General features: G+C 39.0%; 1 protein-coding gene across 1 annotated transcript in view; it reads left to right on the top strand.

Moving 5' to 3' along the window:
- Positions 1-16,020, top strand: part of LOC117299519 (equilibrative nucleoside transporter 3-like) — a 33,800-nt gene extending 17,780 nt beyond the window's left edge. The window contains exons 6-14 of the mRNA XM_033783068.1: positions 1,272-1,322; positions 4,129-4,214; positions 5,797-5,845; positions 8,021-8,118; positions 9,036-9,140; positions 10,121-10,235; positions 13,375-13,460; positions 14,902-15,095; positions 15,774-16,020. Of these exons, the coding sequence (XP_033638959.1) occupies positions 1,272-1,322; positions 4,129-4,214; positions 5,797-5,845; positions 8,021-8,118; positions 9,036-9,140; positions 10,121-10,235; positions 13,375-13,460; positions 14,902-15,095; positions 15,774-15,894 (905 nt within the window). The 3' untranslated portion in view covers positions 15,895-16,020. The remainder of the gene's footprint in view (positions 1-1,271; positions 1,323-4,128; positions 4,215-5,796; positions 5,846-8,020; positions 8,119-9,035; positions 9,141-10,120; positions 10,236-13,374; positions 13,461-14,901; positions 15,096-15,773) is intronic.
- The last annotated feature ends 2,125 nt before the right edge of the window (positions 16,021-18,145 follow it).

The raw sequence follows: 18,145 nt of genomic DNA, 5'->3' as shown, positions 1-18,145 counted from the left end.
CAAAACTGCGTGTTTGTTTGGATACCCACATGCCCCCTGTCAAATTGCTTCTAATTTGTCTTAAAATAACAATTAAGTTTCACTTGCTCACAGAAGACGCTCACATGATTATTGTAAACATTAACTAGTCGAGTTTTATGTAACATCTGAAGGATATCTGAAGGATATAGGGAAGGATTCAGGGCCCTTTTGAAAACCATGGCTTGGGCCAGGGCTCCGTCTTGGGCTCTAGTTAGTTAAGTTTGAAAATTCTTGCTTTTGGTATGGAGGTTCAAACAGGCAGACGAAACCCAGTTCAAAGCCGTAGCTTCATGAAGGGCCATAGACTCTAGTTACTCTTTCTAGGTCCTTAACATCCTCTTTACCAGCCACCTGAACCTTGCACCCGCAAAGAATAGTCTCCTTTTCAACACGGTCTGGTTCTTGATCAAATTGCCCCCAAACTAGCCATCTACGTGTTTGCAATGTGGATGCATGCAAAAAGAATTGATTGCATGCTGTCAATAAGGCTTAGCTCAATTATGTCCCCCGCTTAAATTGAATTGAAAAGGTACCAATGACAATCACTGTGTGGTTACATGTAATTAAATATCTGCTTATCCTTTGAGAAGCTGCTCCAGAAGTGGCAAAATATAGTATTCTTGCGGGTACAACCCTGTAATGAGTCTCTTTTGAGGGAGTGTTGACTCTCAAAGGAGCCGGTTCGGGCTTGACAATTCAAATACTCTGCTCGTCTTCAGGAGAAAATTTAATTGAACTTCATATGTTTTTGTAAATTTTCCCTGTTTTGTGCAATAACTGTAATTTCATATCATTTGTGGTTTAGCAAAAATGTTCATCAATGACTCATCGATAGCACAATAAAAAACTTTTGCGGTGCTAGGTGGCAACAGACTTGCCATGTTAAACATAGTGACCTAAAGAAATAGTTGATGTCCAAATTGACGTAACCTGGTTTATCTGATTGTCATCCACACTTGTATTGTTTCAAAATATCTCAAAGTCGCACCCTGTGGACGTTTGTGTCAGGTACCCCACATACAACAGTGGAAATGGCAGTTCTAGTTTTCATTATCATGAGAGGGACCAGACTGTTATTTCCTTCAAGCCCAAGTTTGGTTACATTGGGTCGAATAGAAGAAAAGCAAGATGGCCGGACAATGGTAAAGGTCTATTGATTAGGGTTATGAGTCGGGTATTACAAGTAAATGATTGAACTGCACGTTAATTAACAACCTTCTCTCTGTTTTCTTTTTGTTGCTCCTTTACAGGGCCTGGAGCTTTCTTCGGCATCACCATGGCAACGATTGTGCTTTTCAATGGTATGTACACATTTCCTCCCTGGGGTGACGTGACCCCATGGAGTGTTACGTCAACAGAGTCAGATCCACACAAATCCCAAACCGGGGACCCTGTTTTGAACACATATTTGTCAGTCAAGATTGAATGAACTGCGGCAAATGTCAGACATCCTGCAAAACAAGCATATTTTTGTTGGGTGTTTTTTATATATATATGCTAACAATTTGTAAAAATATTTTCTTTTGGAATACTTGCTATATTTATCAGGGATGCAATGCTATGTTGTTCAACTGACTTCCTTGTCTGTAGGTTTCTGGGCTGTGCCATTGAAAATTTGAAAACAAATGATAAAGTTTTGCCCTGCCAGGCATTTTCCTTGACATCCATGGAATGTGTTCCTCTTATGTTTTGCTGAATGGGTAGTGCGCATTGTGAAAAATGAAAATACACCCTAAGCAACGCACATAATTCTATGTGGTCTCTTTGTATCTACTGCGTTTTGTGTTAAAATTCTTTGGTTTGTGGTGTTTAACGCTGTCAGGTTGGTGTAGTGGTATCTGGCCTTGCCTTCCACCTTTGGGACCCCAGTTCAAATCCCATTGGGGGGGGGGGGGGCATGTGGATTGGGTTTTCAGTCACTAACTGATTGAGTTGGTTTTCACTGGAATAAATCTCTGGGGTTGTCCTTCTCATCTAAAAATGTTTTAAACTTTCTTCACTGTCTTCTCTTCATTTGTTTCTTGTCTAGTACAGTGATTAAGTTTGCTTTTCTGAGAGTCTTTAACTTTACAGCCAGAACAAAGAAATGAAACCAACTCTGGTTCTGTGAATGTTCTGGAACTTGTTTGTCTGGTGGTATTGTCAAGTTAACTGATATCACTTCCTATTGTCCCATAGTTCAAACCCCAAACTGGTTGATTTGACCATAAAAGGCAAATAAAATACCATTGTCTATCAGGCATCTATATATATATATACAATCTAGCTGTTCTCTTTGTCTGTTTTCTAGAAATGTTAAACATGCGTTTTCTGGAACGTGCTTTCCGGCTTCTGCCATTCAAATACATACACGGAGAGGCTAATAGGCCACTTAAATAACCAATATCTGTACGTTGTATTCCTTCAACGCATCTACACTGGATCGTGTACATGTATTGCAATAAAGGCTAATTTACAGAGGGATTCAAGTTGACGTATTAACCTTTTAAAGCATTAGTGCAGATCACTGCCTCAAATGGGATATTCTGTTTTGTTTCTGTTGAATTACTGTGCATTATTGTACGGTATGATGCGTGCAAGAATATTTGCACCATTACATGTGATTTTCTTGCTGTAAAACCATCATGTACATGCCGCATGACAAATCTCACAAAGTGAGTAATAGAGAATCTGTTCAACTGTTGACAGAAAAGCAATATAAATGCTTTTTGGCTAATTTATCAAGATGCCTGATGGTAGCGTCTCCTTCTGCAATTTCATGTGGGGGTGGGGGGAGTGGTGGGGGAGCTGAGTGTTTCGAGTCCAAGCCTTGAACTTCACTCTTGAAGGGGCATAGAAATTTCCCTTTGTTAAGGGGCACTTCTATGAGGAAAATGTACATTTGTATTGGAACCGTACAAAGGGCACCACAGCAAAAGCACAGGGCACCACAGCCATTCAAGGACTGTGAGTCAACTCGACTTTTGCTCTGTGCTTTTATGTAGCATGAAGTGTTGCAAATATCTTGGGCATGGATCATGTGTGGTTCATTTCTTCACAATAAGGCTTCATGGCTGTTTTCCTGGTGCAAGATGTGGCTGCAGCAGCCATTTTTAACCAGTGCGTTTTAAATATTTGAAGCTGTAGCCATAGTCAAACTTGATGCTTGGAAAGTGTCCTGATTCGCAAACATGTACACCAGCTGGTACAAGAGGAAAATGTAACACATGCCAAATAACTGGATCAATAAAGCCATCACGGCTATGATTTTTTTGACTAAAGTCTGACATATTAAAATTCTTTGCTTTAAAAATCAACAACTCACAGCCATGGTAGTAAAGTGCATTTCTGTAAATTGCGCATTTAATGAGTTGTATTTCGGCAGCTTGATATCAAGTGTGAAAATTGTAGATCCTATGGTGGGTAGAAAAAAATACTAATTGAAAAATATTTATTTTCAAAGTATATGCAGAAACTAGTAACATGCAATGTGGTTTGATAGCTGGTAACTAGTTTTCTCTGCTAAGCAACATTTATCTGTCCTCTTCTTTACAAAGCAGATCATTTTACAGATGCTAAGCACAACAAATTCTTGCACAGCAGAAATAGGTTACAGCTTAAATGCAGTGTGGTGTTCATTGTTTTTGACTGGTTCACTACTCAGTTTTGCTAAAAAGCAAAATTTGCTAAGCACCTGTGTTTTGCATTTATAACAGCTTTATGAAATTGGGCTTTGAGATCTATTTCTCAAAGATAGTCCTAATTTAGGACTGGTCCTAGGAGCTATACAAAACTTAAGGATAGTCCTAAGTTAGAAGGAGTAACTAGTAACTAACTCGAGATAAGACTCGTCTTAACTCTTTGTGAAACCTGCCCCTGGACAGGTTAATATGAGTAATATTACTTCAGTGATAGTGTAGACTTGGTTCAATAGACCTGTATCACATTGCAACCCTGCTTACCACCAAATTTAGCACTCATGTCGCCCCATGAATCATGTTGTTCTGTTTGCACTAAGCGCAGAATGGCATGGTAAGCAACATCGTTTTATTGAGCCCTAATGGCCGCATACAGTGATTCCTTGCATTGGCTTAATTTGTATCTTATCTTGTTTTGATTTGTTCATAGGAGCCGCTGCCATCTATCAATCTGGCCTCTTTGCATTCGCAGCTGAACTGCCGGATAGCTACCTCCAGAGTTACATTGTTGGACAGGTAAAAATATGCAGGAGTAGTTTTATAGACCGATCCGACGCACACCGCGCGCACAAGTGTTTAGCACCTCGCACCATTGCTGGGGTGTACATGTGCCTAGTTTTGTGCACAAAGACATGAGGAAATAATGTTTCTTTTCACTCTTTATGGAAATTACCGTAAATGTTTTCCTGAACGACTTACACAATTTCCTTTCCAGGACATCATGATATACTAATGTAGATCACAGACCACAAATATTTGCAACAAAATATAAGCCGAATAATCTTAAAAAAGGTGCTTGTCTTAGGCGAGTAGGGGATCAAAGATGCGGAAACTGCATAATAGTCGCTAAAATGCAAGGTATTTTGTCCGAATTTCAGTATTTTACTTTCTGCTTAATTTAAAACATTTATCAAGAATGTAGAATGTTGTTATGTCAAGCAGCCATATCAAGGAAATTTCATAGATTGTCGAGGAAGACATTCAATTCTCATAAAAAGTGAAAATGAAAACGTTTTTTTTCTCGTGTCTTTGTGCACAAAACTAGGCACAAAGACACCCCAGCAGTGGCGCGCAGCGCATGGCGGCGCCCAGCACTTGCGCGCCTGGATCGGTCTATAGCTTGAGTACAAGTGTAGACTTGGTCCAAAAGACCTTTTACCACATACAAATTCCCCTTTTGAATAAACAGACCATTATGACTCTGAAAGAGTACCAAGGTTAAAGAAGTTTGAATTGTTTTATCCCACTTTTGTAAGGATTCTGTATATAGACCTTTATCATGTTGCAGCCATCTTAACTTTCTCCCATTGATATCAATGTTACCAAACCGAGGCTGGAAGAACAAAATAGTCAGGTTCCTATTTGCAAAATGATTATCAGCATTCATTATTGTTATTCGATACAAGGAACATGACCAATGGAGGCTGCATGATAAAGGTCTATTGGAAAATGTGTTCATAAGGGAAGGAATGATTAGACTATGTCTAAACATGCAGATGGCAGTCTGGAATAGTAATTTGTTATTCTTTTACATGTATAAATTAATGAATAATGTTTGTAATAAATAAATTGTGTGTGTGTGTGCAATGGTAAGAGTATTTTTTATATAGTTGAAATATTTGATTGAAAATATTCTCTCAATTGCACGAGGGCAAAATAGTAATAAAAAAATCTTCTGAGTTTAGATATACATGTATATATCCCATATAAAGGGAGACTTCTCTCTTTTAAAGTTCGAATTGGTTTTTGAAAAAATCATAGCAAAACCTTTAACCGGTGGTTTTTGTCTTGAGCATTAGATCTTATTCCGCCATGGGATGATGAAATTTAGTTATTGATGTTTATTAATTTTTGTTTTTACCAATACACTGATGTGTGCTTGCACTGTATATGCGGTACTTTTCCGAGTCCTGTGAAAAAAACATCACAGGCATACTACTCGGCTGGGATTTGAACCCACGACCTTTGCAATTCTAGAGCAGTGTCTTACCAACTAGACCACCGAGATTGCCTGGTAGATAGAGGCAGTTTGAATCCTATATGTTTTGGCAGCGGGTACCGCAATGACGTATTGATGTTTTGTTCTTTTGTTTGGCAGGGTCTGGGTGGAACCTTTGTGTCAGTTGTTGGCATTATCACTCTGGCAAGTAAGTACACTTCGGCATTTTATGTCTAATGCAACATAGCCCATTAATTTCTGGACCATTAAATACTGGTTCATACTTACTGCGAGTGCGAATTGGATATAGGCATTTTGATGTCACAAATCCACAACGAATAAATCGCGTCAGTTGACTTGTGTTTAACTCCTGCAAAACATTTGCTGCGAAAACAACCCTTTGACGTCAACATACGTATCATTCCATTCACAGGAAGAATGAACCGGGCTTAACACTCTATACACACATAATAGACTGTGCAAGTCGTTTGCTCATCCAATGTTCTGGAACCTTTTTAGGAATCTAAACGTTGCGCTTAAGTTTCTATGTGAGGGAAACAAAAACATATTTAATCCAAATGTTCAAATTCTTGTAAGACTCTATTTGCTTTCTTGAGGTATGGCGGACATTAGAGTAGTACACTGTTTGGTTTGGGTGTGTACAGACAAATTTACCCAAACCGTATAGTGTCGAAGCATTGTGTCTGCCATATCTCAAAATGGCTTATTTAGTGCTGTCAAATTCCCATCCATCCATTGTGCACTTTAATGCTATTGATATTTTCGCTTTATTGTGTCTTCTCTTCTGTATTAATTTTCAAACTCCTTATAAAAATGTGTATAATATTCCATTGCTTTCAATTCTTGCAGTACTTTCAATTGTGTCTTTGCTTGACAAAATGTGTATAATATTCCAATGCTATCAATTTTTGCAGTTCTTTCAATTGTGTCTCTCTTTGCTTTACAATTCCTTATAACAAATGTGTATAATATTCCAATGCTTTCAATTCTTTTAATGCTATAAATTGTGTCTTTGCTTGACAAATGTGTATATTTTTCCAATGCTTTCAATACTTGCAGTTCTTTCAATTGTGTCTCTCTTTGCTTTGCAATTGCTTATAACAAATGTGTATAATATTCCATTGCTTTCAATTCTTTTAATGCTTTAAATTGTGTCTTTGCTTGACAAATGTGTATATTTTTCCAATGCTTTCAATACTTGCAGTTCTTTCAATTGTGTCTCTCTTTGCTTTGCAATTGCTTATAACAAATGTGTATAATATTCCATTGCTTTCAATTCTTGCAGTACTTTCAATTGTGTCTTTGCTTGACAAATGTGTATAATATTCCAATGCTATCAATTCTTGCAGTTCTTTCAATTGTGTCTCTCTTTGCTTTACAATTCCTTATAACAAATGTGTATAATATTCCAATGCTTTCAATTCTTTTAATGCTATAAATTGTGTCTTTGCTTGACAAATGTGTATATTTTTCCAATGCTTTCAATACTTGCAGTTCTTTCAATTGTGTCTCTCTTTGCTTTGCAATTGCTTATAACAAATGTGTATAATATTCCATTGCTTTCAATTCTTTTAATGCCTTAAATTGTGTCTTTGCTTGACAAATGTGTATAATTTCCCAATGCTTTCAATTATTGCAGTTCTTTCAATTGTGTCTCTCTTTGCTTTGCAATTGCTTATAACAAATGTGTATAATAATCCAATGCTTTCAATTTTTGTAATACTTTAAATTATGTGTTCTTTTGTTTTTCAGGGTCTGTGTAGAAATTATAGACATTGATTTTGACCTTCGTTGTCCTGTTTCCATGTATATTGCTTGTGATTTGTCATTACTGTGAATAAAATATTATTCTATTGCCTTGTTATACAGTATATTGGGCTTTAATATTTTCCCTGTTTTAAATTGCTTGCTTTGTATTGTCATCTGATTGTTCTTTTTAAAACTATCAATGATGATTTTGATAATAATGTGTATTTTGTTCAATTTGGTTTGCGGTTACACAATGTGTACTACTTGCTGGGTAGATTATGTTCCTCAGAGAACTTGTCTTGCTTTGTATTCTACTACCGCAGAGTAGATTTTTCCGGAGTTCGAGAGACTGCTCTACCACTGCAAAGGAGATTTTCGGAATTCGAACATAATCTACCTAGCCAGTAGAATTGTGTTAACGGTAACCAAACATTGAAACCTCACCATACAATGCCTCAAATCCCATATAATGTGCATTTAAAATGTTTTGCTTTGCACCATTGTTTCTGTACCCAATTTTACAGACTGCCCGACATTGTCTTGTTTGCAATCGCTGATGTATTATTTAACAAGACCAATTAATTAACCTGTTAATTGTGATTGTTTACAACAGCCACTGACTCTCTGCAGACAGCAGCCATTGCATACTTCCTCTGTGCAGTATTTGTCTTGTTCTTGGCGGTCATATGCCTCGTCATTGCCTACAGATCGGTAAGTTATTCCAACATTGCAGCTGATGTTCTAATTGAGTCGCAGCAGACCTGTCACCTGTTTATTTTATAACCATTTAACAAATTTATTTACAAAAAAAAGTTTTGATTTTCGACCCTAGGAAACTCTTTTTTTCGAAAGTTAAATGACAACAAAACACACATTAAAGGAACACGTTGCCTTGGATCGGACGAGTTGTTCTATAAAAAGCGTTTGTAACCGTTTGTTATAAAATGCATATGGTTAGAAAGATCTTAAAAGTTAGAATACAATGGTCCACACAAATTTGCCTCGAAATTGCGTGGTTTTCCTTTTACTTTGCGAACTAACACAGTCGGCAACTTATGGGAGTCAAAAATTTTACTCCCATAAATGGCGGACTGTGTTAGTCGAATAACGTGCAATTACGAGGCATGTTTGTGTAGATCATTGTATTCTACTTTTACAACATCTTTCTACTCATATGCATTTTATAACAAACGGTTGCAAACGCTTTTGAAAGACCAACTCGATCGATCCAAGGCAGCGTGTTCCTTTAAGAGGTATATGTTGTGTAACAGAATCAGGCAAGTGAAAATACATAAAAAGAGAGAGAGAAAGAGATAGAGAGGTGGGGCAGAAAGGACACAGACAATTGTGTTTGTTATTGCCCTGGTAAATTGTAAAGTTTATTTGAGAAACAGTTACACGATGTGCTACAAAGATGCATGACCAAGTGGGGCATTAGTGACGTACCCCGTTGGGTGCATTACCTTGATGGTTCCCACTCTTGGTTGTTTCCACTGCTGTGTACAACAAAACACCTGGTGCCCAATACATCTTCTTAAACTTACCTTGTAACTCATGATGTGCCCTCTCAATTAACAATCATCAGTTTGTTTTATCCGTTGTACGCTTCATTTTCTAATCATCAACAGCCCTTTGTTAAGTGGCACCACAACACCACCGTGAATGTACTGACTGACAAAGAGAAGGAGGCATTAGACACAACTTCCCCGCCCCTCATCCTCATCTTCAAGAGGGTAAGATATAACCAGCTTATGTTTTAAAGGGTGCAAGATACCTTGGATTGGGCGAGTTGGTCTATAAAAAGCGTTTGAAACCGTTTGGTATGAAATGCAAACATGCTAAAAAAAGATGATTTACAAGTATAATATAATGAACCTCACAAATATCGAAAATGACATTTTTCCTTTTACTTTGCGAACTAACACGGTCAGCTATATTGTGGAGTCAACAATTTGACTCAACAAACTGGCGGGTAAGTTCATGCAATTTCTAAGGCCTATTTGTGTGGATCATTACATTCTACTTTTAAAAACATGTATCGAACCATTTGCCACAGAGACACCTTGTCTATGGTATGCCTTGTGCCAAGTACGCTTGGTGTCACTATGGTTACCTGGTATTAAATATAAAATCGGAATTGTCTAGAGAATGCCTTTTTCAGACCAACAGAATGTTATCAAACTTTCATGTTTTTCATTTCCATACAGCCTCACCCATGGTTTGTTCGCCCTTAAAGGAACACGTTGCCTTGGATCGGTCGAGTTGGTCTTTGAAAAGCGTTTGTTACTGTTTTTTTTTTAAATGCCTATGGGTAGAAAGATGATGTAAAAGTAGAATACAATGATCCACACAAACATGCCTCGAAATTGCCCGGTTTTCCTTTTACCTCGTCGACTAACACGGTCTGCCATTTATGGGAGTCAAATTTTTGGCTCCCATAAATGGCCGACCGTGTTAGTTCGCACAGTAAAAGGAAAACCATGCAATTTCAAGGCAAACTTGTGTGGATCATTGTGTTCTTATTTCTACTTTTAAAACATCTTTCCAACCATATGCATTTTATAAAAAAAAAGGTAAAAACGCTTTATATAGATCAACTCGTCCGATCCAAGGCAACGTGTTCCTTTAAAAATATTAGACCCCTTGATGATCCCCTTTGAATACCCCCATTTGCTTTGATATAATGATCAGTTCTGTTGATGTATTCCTACAGATCAAGCTGGATGCGTTTAGTGTGTGGCTGCTGTTCTTCGTCACGTTGTCCATATTTCCAGCATTCTCCATTGGAGTGCAATCCACTATGGAGCAACCACACTCAAGTTTCATCAGTAAGTAGCTTTGGTGAAAACATTTCCAAACTTGACGCTTGGTAATCACTTTTGGCAATAAAAACATTTGGTTGGAAGTCTGCAGCAGCTTTTGTGAGTGGGAAACATTTTGGGAAACATTTCACTTCAAAGTAATGTGGTTTTGTAAAAAATATATACAAGTTTTTAACTCCAAGTTTTGAATCTGAGAAGTTATAGAAGAGTTTGTGGTAACACCATGTAATGACTATCTCTATATGAGTTGGGGTGGTCTGAAAAGAACCGTTGGTTTAACTCAGAACCACCCCAACTCTTTTAGAGATAGTCATTACATGGTGTTACCGCAAACTCTTCTATATCTTATTTCCACCATGCAAAGTTTCAAATCCTACCAATCTGAGAAGTGTTACTGTCTATCGGATTGTGTATTCCTATCACGAATTATTCTTCCTGTGTGAACATGTTCACTCGGAGATGTCTCAAGAACGCATCCGCCTTTTGAAATGTAATTTTTACATGTAAGTTTGATTGTATTCATCTACAATTGTTAAAAACAAAAACAAAAGGTTTACTCTGTCGTTAAGTTTACTCTGTCGTTAATAACTTTTTGATGATTCTTGGAGACCTCAATGCAAGACTTGGCAGCGACGAGTTTCAACACTCTTTTCATGATCTGACCAACAGGAATGGTGAGCTGCTGATAGAGTTCATGCAGGAAAAGCAGCTTATTGCCAGTAACACTATGTTTCGGAAATCTGAGGGGAAATACTGGACATACCTGAGTCCCAATCACAACAAGTACCAGATTGACTTTATCCTTGCCAGGAAGAAGTGGAGGAACAGTGTCATGAATACTGAGGCCTATAGCACATTCTCCAGTGTAGGATCAGACCATAGAATTGTCACTGCAAAGTTCCGTCTGAGTTTGAGAGCCCCTAGGAGGCATCAAAGGATGCAGATCAAGTATGACTGGTATGCCCTTGCAAACAACACGGCTCTTCAGGAGCAATATACTGTAGAGGTAAAAAAACAGATTCCAACTTCTTCCGGATGAATGCCCAACAGAGAGATATGCAAGGTTCATTGAGGCAAATAGGGGTGCAGCTGAATCCTGTGTACCAGTCAAGCGGAAGAAAAAGAAGGTCCAATTCTATGATCACCCCAAGGTAGAAGAAGCCAGGCAAGAGGTTGAGGATGCATACAAGACACATGTAGATGCAACTACTGAAGGCAGTGGGGAGGCTATACAGAGAGCTAAAGAAAAGCTGTTCAACACATATAAGAAGTTAAAGGAGGACGACATTTTTAGCAAGATTTTACAAGTAGAGGCTGCTAGCAAAGAACAGCAGTACAGTGAGGCCTGGGCCATAATCAACGAAGTGTCAGGCAGACGAGCGATTAATGCAGGTCAAGTGGAGGGAGCATCGCCAGCAGGCAGGGTGCATACCTGGTACAATCACTTTAGCCAGCTCCTGGGAAACCCTCCACAAGTGCTGGATGAAGAACATGAGATCTCTTCAGTGTTTGAAAGCCTACCTATTGATGATGCCTCTTTCACCATGAACGAGTATAGGAGGGCGAAGCTTTCTATAAGACTTGGCAAAAGCGGTGGACCGGATGGGATACCAGCTGAGGTAATAAAACTCTGCGACCTTGATGAGATCATTTTGCAGCTTTGTAATGCAGCATTAAACAGGAGAGAGAAACCACAGCAATGGTCCCTGCTCAACATCATTCCAATACATAAATCAGGAGCCTTTAGCAGTGTGGACAACTACAGGGGAATTAGTCTCAGCTCGGTTGTCGCAAAGACGTTCAACAGGATGATTCTGAACAGGATAAGACCCGCCCTGGATCCACATCTAAGAATCAACCAGAATGGTTTCAGGCAGAAAAGATCAACAGTAGCACAGATCCTTGCCCTAAGGAGGATAATCGAAGGGGTAAAATCCAACAACCTACCAGCCGTGATGACCTTCATTGATTTTAAGAAGGCTTTTGATTTAGTGCATCGTGGCAAGATGATTAATATCCTGAGGGCATATGGTATCCCGGCTAAGCTTGTGGATGCAATCAGCGATAGTTACAACAACACCAGAGCTAAGGTAATATCACCAGATGGAGAAACAGACGAGTTCCCAATATCAGCAGGGGTGTTACAGGGTGATACTCTGGCACCATATCTCTTCATTGTGGTGCTAGACTATGCACTCAGACGGGCAATTGATGGGCGAGAGGAGGAGCTTGGCTTCACCATTGACAGGAGGAGGAGCAGACGAGTGGCTCCAGTCACGATCACAGACCTTGATTTCGCAGATGACATCGTTCTGATATCTGATGAGATTGAGCAGGCTCAACTGATTCTGCAAAGAACAGAGACCGAATGTGCCAGAGTGGGGCTATTTCTCAACACCAGGAAGACAAAGTACATGATATTTAATAGCAACACTACCACCCCCTTAAAGACAACCGTCAGTTCCGAGCTGAACCGGGTAGCAGATTTCAAATACTTGGGCTCGTGGGTTAATGACACCGAGAAAGATGTGAAGTGTCGTATCGCTCTTGCCTGGAAGGCACTTAACTCCATGAAGAACATATGGTCAAGTCAGATGTCCCAGTCCCTGAAGGTGAAGTTCTTTACTGCCACTGTGGAATCAGTACTGCTTTATGGATGTGAGTCCTGGACACTAGCCAGTCGTCTAGAAAAGAGACTGGACGGCTGCTATACGAGAATGCTTCGCTCTGTTAAACAGATTCATTGGGAGAGGCATGTCACAAACCTGGAGCTCTACGGTGGGCTGCCGAGAGTTAGCACCAAGATTAGGGCAAGAAGGCTGAGACTAGCAGGTCACTGTCTCAGACATGATGAGCTGGCAGCGAGCAAGCTTGTGCTTTGGGCCCCTACTCAAGGTCACTGTTCCCGAGGTAGACCACAAACCACCTATGTGGACACCTTGTGCCGGGACTCTGGACTGCGTCGGGAAGAGCTACGTACAGCAATGGAGGACCAACGTGTTTGGAGGGCCATCATCCGATGCTCCGCATCGACTGAATGAATGAATGAAGTTCACACTGTCCATTAAATGTTGCCCATCTACGCTCTCAGATTGTCTCCTAAACATGATGTCAAATTTTGTGTCTCACTCTTTTTTTTTTTTAGAAATGTACTTCACTCCCCTGACCTGCTTTTTCATCTTCAACATGGCGGACTTTGTCGGGAGTATGGTGCCTGCTTGGATCAAATGGGTGAGTACTAGACAAAGATTGCATCATGGACAGCTACTTATGCTTGCAAGATTGTGATCTACATGTAACTGTAGTGAAATCAATACATGGTGCCGTCTGGGTATCAGTATTTTGGAATGTTCAAGTAGCCACAAGATACCCAATGCAAAATAAACGGACCCGTAGGTTTTCTATTACTTCCGGTTTCATGTAATAGACCCCTTGCTTAAGGTATACATTTTTTAATCAGCCTTAAAATTAATGGCAATAAATACCATTGGTTAGAAGCCCACACCAGCTTTCGACAGTACAGCAAAACATTTCACTTCAAAGACATGTGGTTAGGACAAAGTTTTTAAAAAAACATTAGTTTGTATGGCCCAAAATTTGAATCAAATTGTATACTCCTGTACATTGCACGCGGTTTTGATTATGGGCATTATCTCAAAAACTCAACCACAATAGTAAGGTGCTTTTATGCCCTTGCATAAAACACCAAAAATACACATACTATAAATAAGTATTTCCTGTAGGATTCAAATATTAATTAACTTCGCGTGTTTGCCTCTTTCCCATTTTATTTTCAGGTTGAAGACTTAATCATCACAATTTCAAAGTCTTTTAATTGTAACTAATGCAATGAATTGTGTTTTTTATTGCGTTTTAACAATTGTGGTTTTGTTGCTTAAATACATGATTATGTACTTATTTGAACTTAACTCATTACCCCCCACAGGCTTAACACATTGAATCTTATTTTTAATGTGTGTACATGTATGTGTGGTTATTGAATATTGATATTGAATGATGATCTGCTGTTTTTCTATTCTTACTGTATTATTCTGTATAACGAAACACTGCCAATTTTCTGTTGCTACAAATTGTAAATTTAGTGAAGGCCTGTACTGATTATAATGCATTGTTCTATTGTATTAACTCTTATTAGTCCATCAGCAGTGACAATGGAGTTTATACATAATTTCTTTCTCTCTAAACAGCTGACTGTATTACTGCATTTACTTTGTGTTGTGCTTTACTTATTGTCAAATGCAAAATAAGGATATTATGTTCGTTACTGTTTAATTATCTGTTCAGACTATGTGTGCTATTGACATTTGATGCCAACTTTGTGATGTGTGCTGTATTTTAATATTAAAGTCTCTTTCTACTGGTGGGAGGGGGGTTCAGTTCTGTCATTCTAGACTGAGACTAAGTTAGACTTAGGCTCAGTATTTAAGTCTCTTTTCCTCCTTGAAACAAAGCAAGAGTCAGTTCCCTCATTCTGATCTCAGGCGTAGTATGTTAAAAAGTCTCTTTTATTCCTGGGGGAAGGGGGGATGCCAGTTGCATGATTCCTATCTCAGGCTTAGTGTATTTAACTTGAAAGAAGTTTTGTATACCACGGGTCACAAGACTGCAAGGATGTTTACATGTCATTTTCTGTTCCCGTCTTTTCTCGCAGCCGTTCCCAAATAAGTCATGGATCGTGGCCGTTGGTCGCCTTTTGTTCTTCGTTCTGTTCATATTCTGTAACTACAGACCGGACTCACGGACGATCCCTGTGTACTTCAACGACTACGTCTACATCGGCTTGATGATTATATTGTCCCTCACCAACGGGTATTTCAAGACGGCCATCATGATGGAAGGACCACAGTAAGTCTGGCTTAATGATTTCTGCAGAGAATTTTTTACGACACACCGGGGCCCAATTTCATGGTTCTGCTTACCAAAAGCAAAGAATCAGCGCTCATGAAAGCAGGGAATTATGCGCTTACACAGCAAGCGTATGTCACAAGTTAGCAGGGAAGTTTTGCTTGTGCCTGTGCGTACTCAATGTTACTAGGCTTTCTACGGTTACAAGGTTGCTTGTTGTGTAAGCGGAGAATGGTGATTGTAAGCGCAGAATTCAGTGGGTCCGGGTTTTTTTCACATCATCAAGAAATAATTGGTAAAAACTATTCATGTGGTACCTCATAGGTGGGGCACACTTTTTGCTGATGTCTGCTTTATGCACAGCAGGGACCAATTTTAATTAGTTATTCAGCAGAAATATTAGTTGGGAACTAGCCATACATTTCACGATATTTTGGCTGGTAACACATTTCTGCTGAGCAAGAAGACCTTTTTCTGAACTCTTCGTTAGTCCTATGATTAATCCTAAGTTAGGAAGAGTTTGGCGAAATCGACGGCTGTATGCTTCACAGCTTTATAAAATGATTGTTCCTTTGCAATTGAATGATTTCAGATTTCTGGCCAACCCGCTGGAAAATATTAACAAGCTAAGTATGGTTTGACGGTACTAAATGATTGGTTTGTTTTTCTTCTCTGTAGGAGAGTACCTCCAGAGTGGGCAGGCAAGGCTGCATCAATGATGGTCTTCTTCTTAGTGCTTGGTATCTTCTGTGGTCTCCAGTTCTCCCTCTTCTTCCCGTGGTTCATCAAGCAATTCTAAGACGAGTGAAAGAAAAGATGATCCCAGGACACTGTAAAGCCAACAACCTGTCCTGTGTTATTGTTTTTTTGTTTAGATGATCTTCCCATCAAGGGAACTTGGGCAAACTCCCACAAGGGAACTTGACACCAAGCTGGCAACAGCCAATCTCTCTCGTACAAACATTGGTTTAACGTCTATGATTATGAATTGCACAAATCAAGAAATTGCATTTCAGTAACTTATTCTAGTCATTTTGAAGTCAGTGGTTACGGTAGTTTGAGGATTCAAACCCACAACCTTGTGGTGGCAAGTCCTGCAGTCTACCACTGTGGTGGCAAGTGCTGCAGCTTGTTCTAACCTCAAATATTCTTCATCTCAGTCCGTCCTCAGTTGGTCTTGCCCGATGCTTTAGGACTATACCTACTGGCCAGTAAACTAAAGACCAATCCGCAAAAAAAAAAATTAAAAAATGGTAGCGCCCTCTGTTAATAAAAATAAATTAACATCTGCGGTGTCTTCGTGCATAATCTAGGCACTGAAGACACCACAGCAAATGGCGCGCGGTGCTCAACACATGCGCGCCCAGATTGGTGTATAACTAAGTAGTTTATTGTTTTAGCAAGGTTGTCAAACCTGTACTGTTGTTAGTGCAGACCTTGTCAAGGTTCCATTTTTTTAAGTGGTATACTTGATAGGGCATCAAGGCGGCTTGTTCTAACCACCAAGTCCCTCCTCAGTTGATCTGCTACGATGCCTTAGGACTATACCTACAGGCCAGTAAACTATAATTAAGTAGTTTATTGTTTTAGACATGGTTTTCATACATGTACTGTTGTTATTCATAGTACAGAGCTCGTCAAGGTTTGTTTTATTAAAGTGGTATATCTGATAGGGCATCAAGGCGGCTTGTTCTAACCACCAAGTCCCTCCTCAGTTGATCTGCTACGATGCCTTAGGACTATACCTACAGGCCAGTAAACTTCAACTAAGTAGAACAGAGCTTGTCAAGGTTCCATTTATTAAAGTGGTATACTTGATAGGGCATCAAGGCGGCTTGTTCTAACCACCAAGTCCCTCCTCAGTTGATCTGCTGCGATGCCTTAGGACTATACCTACAGGCCAGTAAACTACAACTAAGTAGTACAGAGCTTGTCAAGGTTCCATTTATTAAAGTGGTATATCTGATAGAGCATCAAGGCGGCTTGTTTTAACCATCAATATACTGTATCTCAGTCCCTCCTCAGATGGTCCGCTACTATGCCTTAGGACTATATCTACAGGCCAGTAAACTATAACTAAGTAGTTTATTGTTTTAGACATGGTTTTCATACATGTATTGTTGTAACTCATAGTGGAGAGGCTGTTTAGGTTCCATTTTTAATTAAAGTGGTCATTTTTAGGTGGTGGTTGTTAAGTTACAACGCCAGAAAATAACCTCCCTAACGAGAACAGAGCTGGATGTTTGTTCTCTTGTGGTGAGGTGTAAAGTCTTGACAATTAAAGGCTTCTAAACACACAAAAGGTATCACAACACTAAAGAAATAGCACAGAACATCATCAACAGAAACTATACTAATGTTAATAAACATGTACTAGACTTGAACATTTAAAACTTGCTTGTAAGAGCTTTTTATAGGGACGAGAAATTTCAGACTTATATTTGAAATCCGACCCTTTTATGTCTGCATGGTTTGCAACAGTGAACCAATTCCTGTTTTTAAACAGGTGTGGTCAATATTTGTAAGCTTGGAAATATAAAGTTGTTCACAGATTTGCCCTAGTATGCAAGGTAATAAAGCTGAGAAGGTCATAGTGCACAAATTCCCATGATATATTTTTACATGAAATGATATACTTTTTTTGAGAAATTAGATCGGTAATTATATTTCTCAGTATAAAACCCAAATGTTTGAAATCGTATAAGGGTTTGTTTTTTTCCTTTCTATTTTCTCATGACTTGGATGACTAATTAAGCTCAAGCTTTCGGTCGTTTGTTTTGTCAGGTATGTTGCATTGCATAGATTGTGGATTACCTCTATAAATCCCTCAATATTTTGATCAGTAATTATTGTTGTAATTGATGAACTATTTTTGAAATCTCTAGAGAGCATTTATATTTGTCTTTAAGGCTTAGCCACCAATCTGTACAGGATTTTGATACTATTCTTCACCCACACATGCCTGATTGGTCACTGTATATAATAAGGGAATAAAAGAGTGGTGTCTCAGTCTTGAACGTTTGTTTTAAAAACTGCAGGGTAAGTTCCAT

The sequence above is a fragment of the Asterias rubens genome, chromosome 1, assembly GCF_902459465.1.
Source record: "Asterias rubens chromosome 1, eAstRub1.3, whole genome shotgun sequence".
In the NCBI taxonomy this organism is placed as follows: Eukaryota; Metazoa; Echinodermata; class Asteroidea; order Forcipulatida; family Asteriidae; genus Asterias; species Asterias rubens.
The sequence above is the reverse complement of the archived record's forward strand: the minus strand, read 5'-3'. Positions and strand labels throughout refer to the sequence as shown.